This window comes from Sceloporus occidentalis, unplaced genomic scaffold (genome assembly GCF_023333645.1).
Source record: "Sceloporus occidentalis isolate IW3139 unplaced genomic scaffold, rSceOcc1.0.p SCAF_12, whole genome shotgun sequence".
Taxonomy (NCBI): Eukaryota; Metazoa; Chordata; class Lepidosauria; order Squamata; family Phrynosomatidae; genus Sceloporus; species Sceloporus occidentalis.
Window position 1 is genome coordinate 20,538,875 of NW_028316992.1, and position 21,781 is coordinate 20,560,655.

The 21,781-nt window shown below is 40.5% G+C and overlaps 1 protein-coding gene across 1 annotated transcript; it reads right to left on the reverse strand.

The window, feature by feature from the left end:
* Positions 1 to 2,434: 2,434 nt before the first annotated feature.
* LOC149305356 (helix-loop-helix protein 13-like) lies at positions 2,435 to 5,048 on the reverse strand. Its single transcript, XM_089477646.1, has 2 exons — positions 4,466 to 5,048; positions 2,435 to 2,472 (listed from the first exon to the last, which is right to left on the reverse strand). The coding sequence occupies exons 1-2, from the start codon at positions 5,046 to 5,048 to the stop codon at positions 2,435 to 2,437; spliced, it is 621 nt and encodes a 206-aa protein (XP_089333772.1).
* Positions 5,049 to 21,781: the final 16,733 nt, after the last annotated feature.

Here is a 21,781-nt window from a genome sequence, read left to right on the forward strand (position 1 = left end):
GACTGATAGAACTGTGGTTTTTTGTTGTTGTTGTTGCTGGTTTTATTTTATTTTATGACATAGTTATACTTTTATAATCAACGAGGAAAGGTCACAGTCTTCAAAAGTGGCTAAAAAGTGCATGAAATGAATAAACAAATAAATTTGTTTATGAAATATGCATATTTGTATGCATGAAAATGCATGCATAAACTTTGGCTATCTCTACATGGAAGGTGTCTACACTCCTAGCTTGGTACATACTTAGAATTAACATAGGTTTCCTATGAAAAAGGCCAACAGATTGTTGGGCCAGTGTGCTGCTTGGTTAGAATAAGCTAAAAACAACAACACACAATGTCATGTGGTGTCAGTGTGGCTCTAGTCCATCCAGTCATTCTGCAAGAACACTCCGTTTCCTTGACTCTTACGTTTTAGTTGGAGTACAAAGCTTTAATTTGGTTTATGCAACAGTGGGATGCTGTTGACTATGCAGGCATAGATTTGTACCACCCTAAAAGTGTATGAGAGCCAGCATCCTATAATGGTTTGAGTGTTGGAATACAGGAGCCCAGGCTTTGAATCCTCACTTAGTCAAGGGAAGTCACTGGCCTTGGGCAAACCACAATCTCCCAGTTTTAGGGGGAAACAATGGCAAACTTCTGTTGAACGAATCTTGTCAAGAAAACCCTGTGATAGGTTCCCTGTAGAGATGTCACAAGTCAGAAATGTCTTGAGGCAACAGCATATAGATCTTTGGCCTAGGAGACCAAGTGTATCACCAGCATCAGAGACGATGACACTGAGATGCACAGCACTAATAATAATAATAATAATAATAATAATAATAATAATAATTTTATTTATATACCGCCCTTCCAAAGATCAGGGCGGTGAACAACATAATAAACAATACAATAACATAAAATACATCCAATCACTTACATCAATATAAAAACAATTAAAAAACCCCGTTAGCCAATCTTCTTGCCAGCAAAAGAGGAAGGGAGGCCAGCTGGAACTTCAATCGGGGAATGCAGCATGGAATAAGAAGGTTTTTAACTCCCTTCTGAATTGAGCCAGGGAGGAGGCCGAGTGGAGCTCTGTGGGCAGCGTGTTCCATAGGGCCGGGGCGGCGATGGAATATGTCTTCCTCGTAGTAGAGGTAAGCCTAGCCCCTGGAACCCTAAGTAATTGCTGCCCAGAAGTTCTGAGGGTGCGGGGCGGAATGTACGGGGAGAGGCGGTCCTTCAGGTATCCTGGGCCCAAGCCATTTAGGGCTTTATAGGTAATCACCAACACCTTATACTGTGCCCGGAAGCGAATAGGCAGCCAATGCAGGTCTTTTAGCACAGGTGTAATGTGGCTGGCCCTGGAAGTACCAGTGATCAGCCTGGCTGCCATATTCTGTATCATCTGTAGCTTCCGAGTTTGGTATAAGGGTTGCCCCATGTAGAGTGCATTGCAGAAATCCAGTCTCGAGGTTACCAGAGCGTGTACCACTGTTTCAAGGTCCCTCTGGGCCAGGTATGGGCGCAGCTGGCGAATAAGTCGAAGCTGATAACAGGTGCTCCTGACCGTCGCATTCACCTGAGCAGTCAGGCGAAGAGACGAGTCAAGAAGCACCTCCAGACTGCGCACGGAGTCCTTCACAGGGAGCGTGACCCCGTTCAGGACAGGTGGAACCACCGCCATTCCTGGACCAGGGGAACCTATCACGAGTACCTCCGTTTTCTCTGGATTCAGTCTGAGTCGGTTTTCCCTCATCCAGCCCATTACTGACTCTAGACTCTAGACAGGCACTGGCACCACTAGAACCTCAATATAATAATATTAATAATATGACAATAATAAAGCCCACAGGCTAGAAAAGTTGGAAATCACACAGTGGTGTAAGCAGCAAGTATATGCAAATGGGTCAATTGAAAGCAAAAGATTTTCTGACTGGGCTTGGATCAGAGAAAAGCCATACTATCCACTGAAGCTACACCAGAGCAATATCAAGATGCCGGCTTCTGGCCTATAATATCAGTCTTTGAGGCACAAACTTTGCATTAGTATTCAAATCTTGGGTTTCTGTTTCAAAACATTTAAAACACACACATAAATTCTTCTGGATTTCCTGCAATTATGAGGCTAATTCAACTGAGATTATTCTAGTTTTTAAGCATGATGCTAAAAGCCACATTTCTACAGATTTAAATCCGTTCTAGTCTGTATTAGGTTCTGCTATAACAATATTTGCATTTTAATGGGGTTTTATTTTTGAAAGCATCTATAAGTGGTTCATGTCCGCTTCTAAACAAAATTGTATCAGTCAATCAGTAGTGTGAATGTATTATTGCATTTCTGTGGAATATCTCTCTTCTGGATGATGATAATTCAACAGATGGTGTCAAGCAGCCAGGTCCTTTGAAAAAAGATTCTTTTTTCCCTCTTCAACACAGGGCATCTCTCAATCCCATTTTACCCAGGATAAACGGGCTGTCAGATCTGGAAGATTGAGAGAGAAAGAGAGAGAGAGAGAGAGAGAAGAGAGAGAAGTAATAAACCAAACAAAGGGGAAGAACCCCCACAATCTCTCCCATGTGCCGCAGAAGAACCAAACTCTCATTTCTTCTGAAGAAGACATTTCATTATTCACACTCCTCTTCAGCAAAAAAGGATGACTAAAAGCTCAACAAAAGCACACATGTCTGGAGAAGCGCCGCATTTTAATTTAGAAAGATGGGAGCACGCTAAATTGCAAACTCCCAATCGCTTTCTCCATCTGTTACATTATGTTTGATGAAACGAATAAGGAAGAAAATGATGAAAGGAATTAATTAACATATGACACCCTTTCCTTTTAATTAAGGAACTGGTTTATCTCGTTCTATTAGTGACAATTAAGCCAGGAGTTTATATTTTGATTTACGCCGAGGTTGGACATTTGAATTGAATTTGTACATCCAGCTGCCACAATCCGTGGCAGAGATAAAATCTGAACTGGGAACTTGGGGGTTTAATTCATGCTTCCTGCCCTCCTGCCCCTGTCCACCCCATTAGCAACCAGCTCAGTATTTCCTAAAAGAAGGACAGATGGACAGAAAAGTAGGGGGATCAGAAAGAACCTACAGTTTGGAAAGGAAGGAACATAGATGAAGATACCTTGAAAAGAATAAGAGATTCTTATGAGAGAGATGTATGCAGTGGGCCCTCAATATCTGCTGGGTTTTGGTTTTAGGAGCCCCCATGAATACCAATATCTGCGGATGTTCAAGTCCCATTAAAAACAATGGACAGTAAAATGGTGACACCCCCCTATATAAAATGCTCAAATTAAGGTTTGTTTTTTGGAATTTATTTATTTGTTAAATATTTTCAAGCATGGATGCTTGAATCCATGGATAAAGGATCCTTGGATACGGAGGGCCAATTGTACTTAGCCATATAAGAAAGGCACTAAGAAACCCAATTAGTGAATTCCGAATATGCATATTAGGGCACTGACAATGCGCCTCAGGCTCTACATCAGTCCTAATGTGCTTTGGTCACTTTGCTGGCTCCCTACATAGTAACGTAACAACAGCTCTTTACTGGATATGGATGTTATGGAACTATGCAATTCTAACTCCTGCAGATTTAAATCTACTTACATAAGTTCCTAACAGGATGCTGGCCATTGTTCTCATCTTTATTTTCTACTTTTTAAAAACATTCTCACCCAAATACATTTCTGTTCAATAAATAATCTGTCCATTGCAAACAAATGACCAGATCTGGAGAAATTTAGTTCCCCTGCACCAATAAAATAAAATAAAATGTCAACTTGCATGTTAGAATAAACTTTGGAGGACATCCATATCTATAATATGTTGGATTCCCTTCCAAAACTGCTATATTTGTGTTTCTCATTTCTTATATAATGTAAACAAATTGCAAGGAAGTGGGAATGTACAGTTGCACTTCATTGTCTCTTTTAGAGTACTAGACAAATTGAGGCAGTTACTTATCATTCATTTAACATTTTGCATTTTTGTATGATTTCCTCTCTTGCTTAAATGGTTTTCTTGTTATAGATGACCTTGATGATGATGATGATGATGATGATGATGATTTGTAAGCTTCTATGGCTAGAAAACAGCGAAAGTAACTCACTGTCTTAATGTCTACTCCAAAATAAAACTAAGTGCTTGTATAAGATAAGCCCAAAACTATACTTACAAAAAACTGGAACCTGGACTAATTATGCCATGCAAGATTTTCCAAACATCTAAAAACACAGTGACATGCTAAATGACACATAAAACTGGATAGTTTCACATTACAAAAAGATTATAATATGCAGCACTGCTAATGATATTTTCAGATATTTGCTCTGTTATCATGAGGGAGAATATTCTGCTGAGAGTGTTTTCGCCTCTCTTCTGCTTTGATTTTCATCTGTCATGATGAAAACCAAATCTGAAGACAGAGCTTTAAAATATATATTTAACAGACTTACCACTTGTGTTCCAGATTGCATCCTGATTACCCTTATATCCATTTTTCATACATTTCTGCACATAGGATTTGGGGTCAGATCCTGATGTCAAGATATCGCTAAGCAGTGCAATGTATGCGATGGCCAGTCGGAGGGTGTCTATTTTGGAGAGGCGCTTTTCGTAAGGGAAAGTTGGTATGTGGCCTCTGAGTTCATCAAAGGCAGAGTTGATACTGAGCATCCTTTTTCTTTCCCTAATGTTGGCAGCATGTCTCTGTGTCCCATAAGGGTGAGCAGGAGTGAATCTGTCATATTTATGCGGCAGATCACTATCATCGGATTGAACCAACAAGGAGCTGTCCAATTCAGCACTACCCTCAAACTGCTGGATCTGCCCACCTAAGTCTGGGAGTGGTATTTGCACATCAGGAAATAAGGACTGACAAGATGTAGACATCCAAGGAGTCCCTTCACCTGTAAGAGGAAAGCAGTCATGTACAAAATTGTCTGGCTGAGAGGAGAGTTGGTCACTGGAAACCTCATTGAACCAGAACGGACAATCTGATGTTGAATCTTCTTCACAATTGAAAAAGGACGACTCCATTCTCTTAGCCCTTGAAATGTTGCTGTACCAACTGAAACTTAACCCACAGATTTCTTTTTAAAATACCTTAGAAAAGTAGTCTGATGATCTAACACAAAACAGAATGTTTTGAATTCAGTTTGTTACAGTGCTGATTTTACACCAGGTTGCAAAACTGGGAGGATTTGAAGCTTTAAATACTTGGGAACCTTCCTAAGAGGTTGCTCTTGTTCAATTATCTTTTGGCTATCATGAGATAACAAATAATTTATTTTCTATTGAGGTCCAGATTGAAAACCCCATTGAAGTCACTACCAAGTTTGCTCACAAGTTCATTTGCTTTACTCTTTGCCTTCTCTTTATAGAAAAGATCTCACAGACTTTGTTTTTGTAGGAACAGAAAAGAGTATAAAGTGCTTCTCTTTATCCCTTTAGTACTGTTAACAGAATGATATGCAGCCAACTGAATTAAAAACTCAACAATAGGAATTTATCCCATTATAATAGTGTCAGAAACATATGATACTTCGCCTTTGATGCAGCAAGGCTACTTGGGTTCTCTGCATTATTGTTATTATTATTATTATTTAAAAAAATAAGGGATGAGTGGAATAGGAGAGCAGTCAATGCAAATCTGCTATCTTGAACTGAAATACAAACATCTGAAGGGACTGCTGTCTGCTAAAACTTAGTGAATCCAATATTGTATTATGTCAAAAGAGCTAAAACTGTTTTTTTTCTGTAGGTCTAAAATTCTGAACTGAACTAATAGAGTTTCTGAAAATTAACTGATCTATCATATGCAGTACAAAATCAGGGCAGATTAATACAGAGGCTTTTCTTAAGATCTGGTTTATATGGAACTTAGGTCCAAAACACACTGCATAAATAAGCCAGTCTGAGACCGCTTTAACTGCCCCGGCTTAATGCTAAGGAATTCTGAAAAGTGTAGCTTTGTGAGACATTTAGCCTTTTCTGTCAGAGAGCTCTGGTGCCCCAATAAACTACAGTTCTCAGGATTCCCTAGCACTGAGCCAGGGCAGTTAAAGTGGTCTCAAACTGAATTATTACTGCAGTATGGTTTGTACACCAGCAAAACCTAAAATCCAAAGAAGTCCAAAGATATTTTGTTAACTGGGTTCTAGATAAAACTGAAAGAGTAGAAGAACCAAACAGAGGCATATTTAGATGGTCTTGGGAACCCACAAATCAGTGACCAGTCCCCCAGTGGGAGGATTGTCATCTGTCATGTATGCTTTGACTGAGAGTTCCTGCATGGCAGGGGGGTTGGACTAGATGGCCCTTGTGGCCTCTTCCAACTCTATGATTCTATGATTCTATGATATATAGATGTGGAGGGAACCTTCCCTGACCAAGGAATTGAGAAGAAGGTTAGAGTTCCAATGGAAGGCAGCTCTGGTAAAGCAGCTGCTTGAGGAAGGATGGGGGTGAATGCAGAAGGAGGACAAACCCAACAAGGCTGAATAATTATCAGGTATCCATCTGAGAAGGATTCATGGACAGGAGGAGAGACCAGTCACCCCCCAAACAAGTTCAAAATCAAATACCAGGTCCAGAAGCAGCAAGGCCTTGGGAGAGCTCAGTTCAAATTCCTGGGTAATGCTTAGGATCTTTCCCTCCATCAAAACCAATGCCCTGTTACTTGAGATTTACTTCTTGTCCCATTTTGCTAGGAACACTGGTGTAAAGGTTCAGGGGGATCCTTTGAGACTGATGGAATGCCTGGAGAAACAGAAACTTTGGAGAGTAGCCACTCGACTGCTCTGCCTTGCATGCATGAAGAAACTCCTATCCTGACCAATTGGTTTTATCTGCTCAGACTTTAAGGTCCCAGAAAGATAACTGGCGATCTAATACCCCATTCTAAAATTTGTTTCTGCTGCACAGTTGTTGAAGGCAGAAGGCTCACAATCTCCCACACTAGAATTGGGTGGGGTTTTATTGCAGTTTTTGCAGATGTACTTCCTTGGGTACTATATATTATTTACCCTTTTTTTGGACATGTGCTCTCTCCAGTAGTGAAAGATATTTGTTTGTCATAGTATTTGATTTTCCTCACCTTCTTATCATCCGTTTAGTGTGCTTTGTTTTGTAATAGGTCTGGAAGGTAAACATAGTGTTAATTTGCAAATCTGAACGTTGAGGTGTATATTTCTGAGAAACTCCCATTGTGGGAGGGAAACAGGTTATCATAGGAGATACACATTCCCCTAATGTCAACCCATAATGTGACATCAGTTTTCTACCAACAACATTACTTGAACTTGACATTTTTATGTCATTCACTATCACCAACTCCAGCAATTTCCTAAGGCTGCATTGTGTCAGTGTTAAAATCAATTATGTTATTAATACTGATTTTATATCTGATTGCCTTCAAGCTACTTGCTCATTCTCCTACAAAGCAGTCTGCGTGTAGGGTCTTGAAAAATAGTGGTTTTCATTGCTCAGTTTATGTGGAATCATAATTAGCTCTCCGTATCTATGGATTCCTTATCCAACCATTCATTATTCAACCATGGATTCAACCATCTATGGTTTGAAAATATTATATATATATATATATATATATATATATATATATATATATTCCAAAAAGCAAGACTTGATTTTGTCATTTGTCATAAGGGGCACCTTTTTACTATGCCATTGTATATAATGGGATTTGACCACCCATGGATTTTGATATCCACTGTGGGATGCTAGTCCTGGAACCAAATCCCAGTGGATACCAAGGGCCTGCTGCACTTCAGAATAAGTGGTCTGGAAATGGCCAATCTTATTTTGCATACAAAATCTTTTTACTTGTTTTGCTCTGTTAATTATGATGTATTTTGCTTGGTTAATGTTATTGTTGCTATAACTACTATGTATTTTTGTTGCTATAATTGCTATGTATTTTTGCTCTGTTAATTGTTATGCATTTTGCTTTGTTAATTTTATTGTTGCTATAATTACAATGCATTTTTCTTGCTGTAATTGCTATGCATTTTTTGTTATTTATTGCTATTATTAATCGCTATTGTTTAATGCATTGCCATGTTACATTTGTTTTTTTAATTCATGTTTATTGTTATTGCCTTGTATTATCCCCTCAGTTGTAAGCCTCTTGGATTCCAAGTGATTGGGCGGCATATAAATAAATCCTATTATTATTATTATTATTATTATTATTGGGAGCCATTTCAGTCTCTCAGGTCAGTCTTTCCATTCTGCTCAGAGGGAAAAGGTTACTTGGGTTAGTATCAGAAACAGTCATGGAACCGGCACTTGGGAGGAATGAATTCTGGGGAAAGGATCTATAAAGAAACACTAGTGGTGTTTCTAAGAATATGAAAGGTCTGATCCAAAGGGAAGAAGAGATGCTTAAATTGGAGCAAAGTTTATGGGGGGAGTGTAATACTGGGATGGAGAAATGAAAGGCAAGGAAGGACTGCTAGTGTGGGATTCTTCTTGTTTCCATCAATGTTTAATATAAATAAATATAAATATTTTGTTTATTATTTATTTAAAAGATGCAAGTACAGTGGAAATCATATTCAAGGGTTCCAGCACTGAGCTCGATATGTTTGGTAAAGGAGTAGGAAACTATTCCGCTTCCACATGAGACTGTCTTTTATCAGCTAATGTAACTGTATACCTGTGCTGTAGATATGTGAGACTGTTGTGGTGTCTGATGTCTGTTTTACATACAGAAGAAAGTTGGGGATTTAACCAAGGTCTGTAGTGTTCTGCTGGCAGCTCTGGATAGTCCCCAGAAAGGATGTTTCAACTTCAGAGAACTGATGGGAGAGTGGGTGGGTACACAATAATATTATTTATATTGAAGAGGTGAACAGAAATGGCATCTGCGTTTGATGGAAGAGTACTGACACGGGCATTCAAGCTCAGCTTGAACAATACAACAATCTACCCTTTTGATTTGCTTTAAATAATGCAGATCTCCTTGAGTATCTGCTTGACATGATCCTTCTCCCCCATGGGATTATGATATCATATTGATGCATATGGCAATGGTAACTGTTGCTCATGCCAGATGGGCATGTCAGCACAACCTCAGGCTTTCCAGATGTTGATAATCTCTACTTCCCATAACCTGTTCTATGCTGCACAACTGTGATGATGGGAGTGATAGTTTTTCAACATTTAGTGGGGATTCAGCTCTAGTTTAAACCATTGGCCTGTTACAGACTGCCAAAATAAAGCTGCTTCGGGTCTCTTTGGAGGTATGCTGTTTAAATGATGCATGGGTCCTAAGAGTCCGGAGGTTGCGCCAAAGCCACACTCCATTCCTAAGCACTGGAGTGCAGCTTTGGTGCAGCTTCCGGATTCTTAGGATGCATGCATCATTTAAACAGCATACCTCCAAAGAGACCCGAAACAGCTTTATTTTGGCAGTCTGTAACAGGCCATTGTTTTCTTACGTGTTTTTGTTTTTAAATCTTTGTGATAAGGAAGGCTAGTCTGAGAGGTATCTTCAGAACCTTCCTTTCCCATATAAAGTAAATCTATTGATTGACTTAGTTGATCATCATCACACACCCAGCTTCAAACAGAGATAGTGCCATGGTTATTAAATTCTCTTCTGAAGGAGGTTCATGATTTCAGAGAGGCATCAATCTGATGAAGTGGTTAGCTGAGAAGCTATTGATGCTTCTGTGTTGTTGTTGTTGTTGTTAAAATAATCCTGTTGATTGTTGCTTCTGAGGCCTAAATTCAATTAAATGCTGGCAATGTGAAGATACCTGCTAGCAAAGTAATAGCTTCATGCAACTGGCTGTGTAATGTTGTTGTGCAAGATATTATAGAACTGGGTTGCATGACCTTTTGCACAACCACTTGCAGAAATACTTTGTACTACCACTTGCTCAGTAAAATCTGTATTGAATTCCACCTTTGTTAACTCTGAAAATGTGCATCCCTTAGCACATTGGGCCTAGTGTGATCACAGTGACATAACTGGCCTATGTGTTTCTCTCCTCTGCTATTTATATTGTTGCCAAGTATACCTTGTGACAGGTTCACCACAGGGTTACCATAAGTCAGATATGACTCGAAGGCACACAGCAACAACCACCACCACCATCCTTAGAGGTTCTAAATAAATACATTAGTTAATTTGTGGCTGAGGAGGAAAAAAGAACCAGATGACCTGAAAGAAGTACTGAAAATCAATGTAAATGAGTTGCTTTTTGGGATTCAAAAGTAATAGTAAGCCTGTACTTCGCAAATACAACAAGTCCAAGAAGCCACAAGTCCAAATTGCAGTAGAAGAGATTCAGCCTCATTGTCAGAGATGGCAAACCATTCTCTAAGCAGAAAGTTGGGAAATGAAGTCGCTTTCCTCAAAACTCTCTGAAAGGCCTCAATGAGAATCTGCTAGGAATGAATTTGGTGCAGGGAGTCCTGCCAGTTGGACACAGACACACAGGGAGTTGTGTGTGCCTTTTTCACTCAGCTCAGTAGAATGATTTGCTGCCATCAGCAGTATTAAGCCCCTTTTAGGGAAACCAATTGCTTGTTTTTCTTGGCAAGACCCCTCCCTAGATCAAATCCCTTTCACCAAGCGTGTGATTGTTTAGTCATTTGAGAACGTTAATATAAACTTACCATACATGCTTTGTTTTAGTAGGTGAAATCCAATTACTGTCACTCTGCCAATGGAAGGCTTCCATCAGCAGAATGGGGGGATCATTCCCATTCTCCTGCAGCTCCCTCTAATCCCCAAATCCAACTGGCGGAGTATGAGGGGAAAGAGAGTTTCCACTATGTGAGCGGAAATCTGTACATGCAACATTGGAGGCAGTCCTACTTACATATTTATAGACTTCTTGTTAGCATCATCTCTCTATATTTAAATGATAGCTTGGACTGTCTTTAAGTTTCAGGCCAGGCAATGATTTATCCTGGTTTCATTCACTCACACAACAGTTATATGGGGTGGTTAATATTGCTACCAATGTACAGGCTGGGAAGAGAAGTTAACAGGTACCCATCACTTATAGGGTTCATATCTGATCCGGCATCAGAATATCCTAGGAACATGTTCACAGTGTTTTAGGCCATACAGCCATTTTAGGCGTTGTGCTGCCCTATATACTGTAACTGTGTAAAAATGAGTTACAATGGTCATTTAAAAGGAAGGCAACTTTGTACAGTATTAGCAAACTAACGGCAGGATGTAAGCACAGCAAAAAGGAATGATTAACCTTGGTTCAGTTATCACTAACTTCAGCTGACAATCACTCTTTATCCATAAATGTTGGGTATGAAGATGAAACACTGTGTCAGGAAAGAAAAAATGACTTATGCATAATCCTCTACAAGCATAAGGTAACATTTATTGCTAATAAATCTTGAGTCCAGCAGGCACTCAGTGAACTCCACAGACATCTCCTCCGTTCCACCATGTCTCTGGCAAACACTGGCTATGTCTGTACATGTGAATGCGTCAAATGTGTTTCTATGTTCTAAAAGTCAGAATGTACTGTACTGAGACTTGAGTTACTGTTCATTAAAAAAAAAAAAGGCTGTGCCCATGGATCACAAATCAGTATTGTGTGGGACTGCATCACACTTCAAAGGTATTTTCAAATTCAAACAAAAAGCCTAAGTGACACGGAGTGAGGTCTTTCAGTCTTACAAACACAAGCGTAATAAAAGCTAGGAAATCCAGACAATTTCTTTATAGCAATATAATAATTCATCTTGGCAGAGAAGAGATTGAATCTTTTAAATAATTTAAGAGGCATATTAAATCAGAAGCATTTTCTTGGCTGTTGTGCAAAGAAGTACCAATCCTTTATTGTGCCATGTCTTGCCACTAGCTGTGCAACAGGTGATGCCAGGGTCCAACTCCACTGGTGAGCTGGGGTTGGTGCCCTGCCATTCTCTGACTACTGGTGTATGTCTGGGAAGAAATGGACCTTCTTGACCTTCTGGACCTTCTGGAAAAGGTGTGCTGGTGGAGTGCTAATGTGCGGTCTGCATCCAACAAGATTTCAGACAAACGGTTAGAACCTTTGGATCCATTACCCAGGAAAAGTGAATTCACAGCCAGGATTAGATAGATTAGATCAAATAGAAGAAATGCAATTAGCAAAACTGCTGTTCAGAATTGTGTAAACTAATTCCTGTGCTAGCCTACTATATTGGTCTAAAAGAATATAAATTTATGAAAGTCACAGAGAGTAAAAACAACAACCCCAAAACACACACTTCACTTTATGGCCTGTGCTATTGACCTTGTTCCTTACTCTCTTCTTTAGCGTGCACCTGTACAGCTATTAAGGTACCTCATAAACCTACCCTTAGGCCCTAGATTTGAAAACCGAGTTGTTAAAGCAGATTTACAGGGTGATATCTATTTGACTGACACCTGTTTGCAGCTTTATGGGACAAGTACAGCACATGTTCACACTATAAAACAGGAACAATCGCTTCCAAAATGTCAAGGTAGGAAAAGATGGTGAGGAAAATGCAAAGGAGATGGGCTTCAGAATTGAAAGTTCCCTGGATACTTTTTTTGGAATTATGGCTTCTGCTTGTTATCTCATTTTCCGTAGCCTCAATGAGGTGGTAAACCTGTTTCTGGGTGTATGATATGAAGGTGAGGACTGTTCCAGGTGGGAGTTCACATGACTGGATATTTGTCCATCCAATCAAAAAAGAAATCTTCACATGGAAATGTGTCTCAACGAGATTTTTGTGTGTGGAGTATTGTTGATATTTGTAATCAAAGCCTGAATCTACACTGCAGAAATAATGCAGTGTGATGCCTCTTTAATTGCCATAGCTCAATGCTATAGAATGCTGGGATTTGTAGTTTTGTGAGATATTTAGCCTTCTCGTGACAGAGAGCTCTGGTAGCACAACAGACTACAAGTCCATAGGATGGTGCCATGGCAGTTAAAGTGGGGTTAAACTATATTATTCTTGAAGTTCAGTTACAGCCCAGGGACGTAGCCAGGATTTTAGGAAGGGGGGGGGGTCCAGACTAAGTGCCACCATTATAATGGGGCTTGGGCGCAGCGGCGCAGCAGCACATACCATTCATTTTTCTAATGGAGGGGGGGGTCCGGACCCCAAGATCCCCCCCTTGGCTACGTCCCTGTACAGCCTGAAATATCACAGTTTACCACCTCTATGAGAACTAGGAGCCCTTTCATACTATGTAATTGTAGCACTCTCATTCCGCTTTAACATCAAGCTATGGAGTCTTTCTGGGGTTTGGTCAGAGGACCCAGAGGTGGATTCTCTGGTTGAGGGTTCCAAAGATCCTCAATGGACAATCTCAGGATCCCATAGGAAAGCAGCCAGGGCACTTCAAGGGAGACCATAACATTGTAATCGTGTGATTCAAAAGGGTTCCAGGCATTAGTCCAGGCTAGTGATGAATGAACTCTTCTTCACTTGACGCTTCTAATTATGATCATCTTCTAATAATTCTTCTAAAACAGCTCATACCATGTTGGAGTGTGACCCTTTCTGCAGTGCTATTCAAGAGTGCATCTATACTGTAGAAATAAATGCAGCTTGGCACTGCTGTAGCTCCATCCTGGGGAATCCTGGGTTTGTAGTTTTACAAAATCTTTAGCCTTCCTTGCCTAAGAGTGCTGATGCCTCACAAAACTACAAATTCCAGGATTCTGTAGGATGGATCCATAGCAGTTAAAGTGATATCTAATTATTTCTACAATGTAGATGAACCCAAAATGTAGGGCAAGGCAGCCAGCATATAATTATCCAAGTGATGAGCTGTCATCATGCAGTACCGTGATCCCTGACTGGTAGCTGAAATGTGGGCATGGGGGGACAAGAGGTATCCAAAGAGCCAGCATCAGTGGCAGTTACAGCTTAACACAACCACCTGTTCCAATAAGACTCATTCTCTGCACACCACATGTAGTAATAGCCATCCAGTGCTAGTCATGAGCCCATGTGGTGTGTGGCAGGGAACAGGTGATAAGAGGATAGGGGTCAGGAAGCCATGTCAGGAATAAGCCAGAGATTCCAATAATGGATGCTTATGTGAGTGCATTGAACTCTAAGAGAAGCCAGGTAGGGTGAGGATGCTCTGGTCAGGGCTTTTGTGTTCTCCTGTGTGTCCTCCTCCAGTTTAATGCTATTCCCTAGAAAGGGTATGAAACAACTGAAGGTTTTTGTTTTTTTTTAACCTACAGTAACAACAGTGGAGTAGGTTTTGTGCCAATTCTTTGAACCAGGAATGGGAGAAACCACAGTTTTCCGCACATTTCCTCGGGTGTCATTTAGTGATTTCCAAACTCTGGTTCTCCAGGTGTTTTTCACTTTAGTTCCCAGAAGCCTCAGCCAATGATTTGGGATTCTGGGAGCCAAAGTCCAAAAACATCTGGAAGGCCAGAATTTTGGAATCACTCCTCTTTTTTATCTTGACAGTTTCTGACATTGCTGAACTGTTCCTTTTATATTTTCTACAGTGGCAGTTTCCTTGTGTTCTAACTGAAACAGATCCTTCCCTTGTCCAAATTATTGTTTGGCAATGGAAGACACTGCTTTGGAGAGTGGCGGACTCTCCTTCTCTAGAGGTTTTTAAACAGAGGCTGGATGGCCATTTGTCAGGGGTACTTTGAATGTGTATTGCTGTGTGGCAGAAAGGGGTTGGCATGGATGACCCTTGTGGTCTCTTCCCACTCTTATGATTCTATGAATCTATGAATTTGGAGTTTGCTCGCTTGAGCTCCTAATCCAACGGGAATAAAAAAAAGTGTGCAGATCAGTTGTCTGGCCTTTTCCTCATCTGAAATAAAGAGTATAACCTCCCATAAATCTTCAGGTTGACCAGAATGAACCAAAGGAATTTTTAATTATTTAATTATTATTATTATTATTATTATTATTATTATTATTATTAACCTTTATTTATAAAGCTCTGTAAATTTACACAGCGCTGTACATACAGTCTTTTTAATTAGACAATTTAATGGACTGTGCAACAGTGTGGCCTCATGCATCAGCTGTTGGGCATGGCTTTTTTTACATTCTTCCCTTCACAATATTTTTTCCTCTTCATTCCCAAGTTTCCTTATATCATCTTCTTGACATTTTCTTTGTACTGTCAGATGCCAGATATATCCACTAAGGCATCCTCTCTCTCTCTTTCTGGTTGTTTGTTGTAATAAAAGTAAATGAAGACAGTGTTCCTAGTCTATCCACCAAGCTCTCTGGCTCTTCCTTTCTTAACATGTCATGACTAACACTTTCATCTTCTCTTTCTTGGTGTGACCCCCATATGGTTCTTCAATATGCTGAGCCGTGCATCTATAAAGTTGTTTTCCAACCACTGCACTTTATTAAAAACCAGAATTACAAGGTTTGGCAGATGTCCATGACATGAGCAACGTGGCTAACAAACTTCGGACCCCGTCTGCTTCCCAGCAAAGTGAGTGCCAATGCTCACAATTACCTCAGCATTGGACAAAAGAACAGAGCGCCTCTGCGAACGAGGCACTTAACATGAGTGGGCTTTAACTTGTGTAGAGTCAGAATAATAAAGTAGTGAATCACACTTTCTGTTGATTGCAATCTTTGCCCTGCAGCGCTTTCTAACGTTTATCAAATGCAAAAAAACAAAGAATTGGAAAGCTGAAAACAGTGGAAAAAGCACACACTTGGCAGCTCTGCTCTCCAGATGTTTGTTTCTTCGCCTTTCTCCCCTGAACAATAGCATGGCGGCGGGTGGAGGGGGGGGGGGGAAGACAACTTGTGAACCTCTTCAAAACCAGTGTAAAGCCATGCCTGAAACTAGGTAAGAGGTGTCATAATAAGGCTGAAGCACATCTGGAGAAAGGAGAACTCCTAATTTGTACCAGGATCTTTACAATCTGCTTTAAAAATTCTTGCACTTCTCAGAGGTGTTCTTTTCCTCCCAGCTTCCTCTTTATCTTGAAATCTAGGAATGTCGGTCAGCTGAAGCCTCAGTGCATGGCATTTATAGCATTCCTGTCACACAGTTGTGTTTATAACCTCTAAGAGCAGTTTGGGAAAACAATTTTTAAAAGGCTTATTAATAAAAGAACTACACTATAGAATGCAGTCATTTCTCATTTAACAAAGCCACTGACAAGGAAGCTCCTTTTTGTGGTTGTTGTTGTTAACTGCCCTCCAGTTGACTCAGACTCATGATGACCTTGTGAATGAGACAACAATGTCTTTTGGTGGCATCTTAGCCCCTCACCTCTTTTCTTGTCTTTTGTCTAGCTGGAATTTCTTTTGGCAGCATCAGCACTGGGAGGGTGGAGAAGGAGGGTCAGAGAGGGACAGACTTTCAGTACTGTGTTGCAGCAGAGTGTCTGCAATACACAATTCAGTAAAGCTTGACCTTGGAAAGAATGGACTCAAATCAAAGTCATCCGACAGGAGGCACGACTGGCAAGGTAAACACCTGCCTTCAGAATCACTCCCTGACCATGTGTGAAGAAACAGAAAGAAAAGTGGAGAGTAGATTAACCTGCCTCAGTTATCCTGGCCAGTTTTAACAGTGCAGATCTAAAGGTTTCACCCAAAATGGAAATCATAAGAACGCACATGCTGTTGAAACGATAATAATAATCTCCGGATGCATTTTAGAAGAGGCTTCCAAGTGGTCTCTAAAAAAAATTCAAAATGTTTTTGTTTACTTATGCATGGCTTACCTGACCTGGTTGTTCCATCATCATCATCATCATCATCATCATCATCATCATCATCATCATCATCATCATCCATGGTGCTTTACCAACCCCCCCCCCCCCCAAGAAAAAACAGTTCCCTGCCCTCTGGTTTACAATCTAAAGACATGACACACAAGGAAAGGGAATGGCAGTGCAGGAGGGAATTAAGTCCAGCAGAAACTGCCTCTATCATAGACGTGTTATTTTGAATAAAACGTTTGCTGAAACATGTTTAACTGCTGTCTCTTTTTCTTTTTCTTTTTTGTGGTGTAGGAACCTATCCCTGTTCTTGTTTCATATTATTACTACCTCTGGTACCAACATTTTTGTTAAAGAAGTAAAGCCCAGGAAGACATCTACTTTCTTAACTAAGATACACCTATATTCCTGAACATTATTCCTATTCTCCAAATGGTAAAATTATAAATACCAGACTCTCCCTGTCTCAGGTTTCAGCAGTGGCCAGGAGTGCATTTGCACAGCTAAACTTTATGTGCCAGCTGCACCGGTTCTTTGAGATGCCAGATCTGGCTACACATGCCTTGATTACATTACATTTGGATTACTGTAATGCACTCTACATAGGACAGCCTTAGGAAACTGTTCAGAAACATAAGCAGGTTAAAAATGCCGCAGGAGAAAGCTATCCAGGGTCAGTTATACGGAGCATATAATTCCCATATTGAAACAGCTTCACTGGCTACGGGTGTGTTTCTGGGCACAATTCAAAGTGCCGGTCATGACCTATAAAGCCTTACACAGCTTAGGTCCAGACTATTTGAGAGGCTGCATCTCCCCATAAGAACCAGCCAGAGCCGTACAATCTTCAGGAGAAGGCTTTCTCTCAGTTCCACCAAGATCACAAGACATGAGAGAGAGCCTCCTTGGTGGCTGCTCCCACTCTCTGGAACGCCCTTCCATGGGAGGCTAGGCTGGCCCCCTCCCTGCTGGCCTTTCACCAGCAAGTAAAGACTTTTCAATATATAAACATGACAAGGGTGGTTTTTTATATGCGGTGTTTTAGTTATGTTTTAAACTTTTGCATATTTTTGAGTTTAATTTTAATACTGTTTTATCTACATGGCTTCAGTTATTTTTACATTTTTGTTGTAAAGTCTTTTAAAACGTTTCTAACTTATGAGCTGCCTGGGGTCCCTGTCTGGGAGAAAGGCAGCATAGAAATGAAATAAATCATTTAAAAAAAAGGAAGAAAGAAAGAAAGAAAGAAAGAAAGAAAGAAAGAAAGAAAAGCTGTCACTATCACAGCCATTCATAAAAAAAGGTTTTGTTTTTTGGAGTATGTTGGATTTTGGAAGACTCAACCTGTAGTAATAATAAAATGCTGAGGAAATTGTGGCTTTTTCATTAAAAAAAAGAAATAAGGTAGAAATAATGCATAAGAGCCGGTGTGCCATAGTGGTTTGAGTGTTGGACTGTAACTCTGGAGACCAGAGTTTGATTCCCAACTTGGCCATGGAAACCCACTGGGTGTCCTTGGGCAAGTCACACTCTCTCAGCCTCAGGGGAAAGCAATGGCAAACCTCCTTGGAACAAATCTTGCCAAGAAAACCCCATGATAGATTCGCCTTAGGGTTGCGTACGTTGTCAACAACTTGAAGGAACAGAACAAACAGAACTAATGCATGATACACATTTATAACATGAGGAACTATGCAAAGTGATTGAACATTATTGTCTCCTATCCAGTATTTAAAATCGATTTATTGGATGAAAAAAACCTGTCAGTATATGGAGGGAAGAAAAAAATATATTGTCAAATCTAAAAATTATATTAATAAAAGCACAGGTTTTTTTAAATGGTTCTTAAAGAATGGGCAAATTCATTAGATATTCTAAAAATCTCTCAAAACAGAACCTGTTCAGAGGCATCAGCAGATGTCCTGGGACCAAAACTGAAGTATGACACCATCTCTCACACTGTGCTAAGTTTTTCATTCTAATCTAGCTAGCCTCTAATCCTTTGGGTTAGCCCTCCATGAGAATTCTGTTTCTACACAAGCATGTGTTTTGGTGTGTGCACATGCATGCACCTGTGGACTTATGGCGACCCCATTAATTCCATAAGGTTTCCGTAGGCAAGGAATATGTGGAAATGGTTTTGCCACTTCCTTCCTCTGAAATACAGTACCTGGTATTCATTGGCAGTCTCCCATCCAAGTATTTACCAGGGCTGATCCTGCTTGCTTCCAAGATTACATAGGATCTGCTATTTTTACAGTACCAAATGCAAATATTGCACATAATAAATCCCAAAGTGCAAATAGTCTTTGAAACTGCACAGTTTTTTTAAAAGACTTTCTCACAGTGGAATAAAAATTCCTAAAATTATTCATCACTTTCTTTGAGAACAAAATCAGCAAATAATTACATCCCAACTAGTTTGTTATTATATAGTCTTAACAAATACCAAATAGATACACATGCCCAGATATAGAGAGTGAATACATCTTTAGGAACATTCACTTGGTATTTTGGAACCCTGAAAGAAGTGGAAACTTGAGAAATTGAAATGTCAATATGGCATTGTACTGCATTCAGCCCAAGGAGAAATCATAAATAAATGTCCCTGAAGTGCAGTTGAGAGAGACACTGCAAAGATGGAGGGAAAGCTGAGTTGGGGAGATCTTCTTGTAGGTCAGCCTGAGAAAATGCATATAAAAGCAGATACATGATTGTAGGGCACAGAATAATTTTAAGATCCAAATGTGGTAAGAGAGAAACAAAGGACCATTTTTGATTTTGGTGGAAGACCTTTGTTTGGTGGGTTAGAATATAAGGAATCCTGCACATAGAATTCTAGAACAGTAATGCAAGAGGGAAGATCCAGCGTATTGTACTGGTGTGAGCACTGGACTGCAACTCTGGAGACCAGGGTTTGAATCTTCACTCCACCATGGAAACCCACTGGGGGACCTTGGGCAAGTCACACTCTCTCAGCCTTAGAGGGAGGCAATGGGAATTGGCTCTGAACAAACCTTGGCAAGAAACTCCCATGACAGGTTCTCTTAGGAGAGTATCCCATTACAAAAAAAGAAATTTATCCCTACCGGTTTCAATTCGATTATGGGATGCAGTCTGGTATTATTGCAGGGAAAATGCCACTGATGCCGCCGACTTTGCAAATCAGCCAGCAGTATGGCTTGTAGCCAGGTTTTAGGCGGGATGCAGTTGGGAGGTGGCCCCCTGTGATAATACCTGACTGTAATCGACTTGAAATCAGTAGAGGTAATACACTTTTTTTGGTGATGGGATAATCTATTATGTGTCACCATAAATCAGAAATGACTTGAAGGTGCACAACAACAACAATGTGAGAGGCTACTAGCCTAGCTTCCATGCATAGTCCTTTTCTATATGCAGTGAGCCATTTTGTCTTCTAGGAAGTGTTCCACAGAAAGCTATTTTGCACTGAGTTACACTATTGGTCTGCTTAACCTTCAGAGCCCCACTCGCCAGCACTGCAGATGTCTTCAGCTGGTACAGCCACCTGGCTTTTAAGCTGAGTTTTGGGGGGTTAAATGAAGAGATTCATCATGGCTATGGCATCCTAGCTATGTCTCCCATGAATGATTTTGGCCCATTTTAAAGGACATCTTGAAGTGCAGGCATGGGGATTTCATACTTCAGGCCTACATTCTTTGTTTACACTTACCTCATTTGTTTACCTACTACACAGATCTATTTAATTGTTTCCAACAACAGTCGCTCATTGTGAGTTGGCCAAATGTAGGTGCTTAGAGGAATAACTTTCATGTGGTCTGAAACGTGAGGAAACAGAAGGAGGGATGGCTCTTTCTGCCCTCCGTAAATGGTGCCCTTGTCTTTGTGACCCAGTGAGCCAATCTGCTCTTCCGTTTCTAATGTGGAAAAAAAACTCCCATAAACCACTTTTGACACATCGTGAATGTGATTTTTGATTTATTCATCCCATCACGATCATGGCCTACATCACTGAACATGTGTTCTGCATATGTCATGGTTCATGGTTCATGATGACACACACGGGTGGGCTGGATGGATGCCACTTGGCATGTGTCTGCTGTGCGCGCCACATAGTCTCTGCTCTGTTCCATGCAGACTGATGAATGGGCTTGAGGCTTAGAAACTTTTGGCTTCCCACCCTGATGTTCTGCTGAAAATTCACATGCTCAGAATAGAAGCCTCCATACCAGGTACTTTAGTCCTGTGTCTTCCACAGAGCCCCACTGGATGTATAACAAGATGTCCTGAAAGTAACTCACTACACCAGGGATTGGGATGTGGAGCTGGGGTCTACTTTCCAGGTTGGCCAAGTGCTGTGCTTTTTTTAAAAAAGCTTTCAAAAACAGTTTGTTTCCAGAAGGAATTAGGCTGATCTAGCACAGTGGAAATATTCACTTTTAATGTTTAAAAAAAAATCTGTTTATTAAATTTCTGAGTATAAACAAATTAAGATACCCAAAATGTTCCAACACTTGTATAATTTTTATGGGGGTTTTTTTTGGGCTATGTGGCCGTGTTCTGGAAGAGTTTATTCCTGATGTTTTGCCAGCAGCTGTGGCTGGCATCTTCAGAGAATGCTGGCATGGAAGTGAGTGGGATATATAAACCACCCTGGGTGGTTTTCATTTGCACTTGCTGGGTCTTGATTTTGCTGTTTTTCAGAACTGGTAACAAATCTTTGTTTACTTTAAGGATTTCTTCTTTCCTGTTGAACCAGCATTTGGGCCACACAGTATACAGAAAACCTACACACATGGACAGATACCCACACAAGAACTCCAAACATCATCCAGGACCAAAAAGAAGCACAATAAAAACCCTGGTACACCAGGCAAAAAGGATCTGTGCACCCCACTTCCTGGAAGATGAACTGAAGCCCCTAGACTGGGCTTTACAGGCTAATGGTTACTCCAGCTCAGACATCAGAAGGGCTGCGAGATGTAGAAAAACCCAGAGGAATGAAGACAAGCAAGCACTCATAGGGAAGGTATTTTTACCATACTTCAAAGGAGTCACAGACAGAAGAGGGAAAGTGGTGAG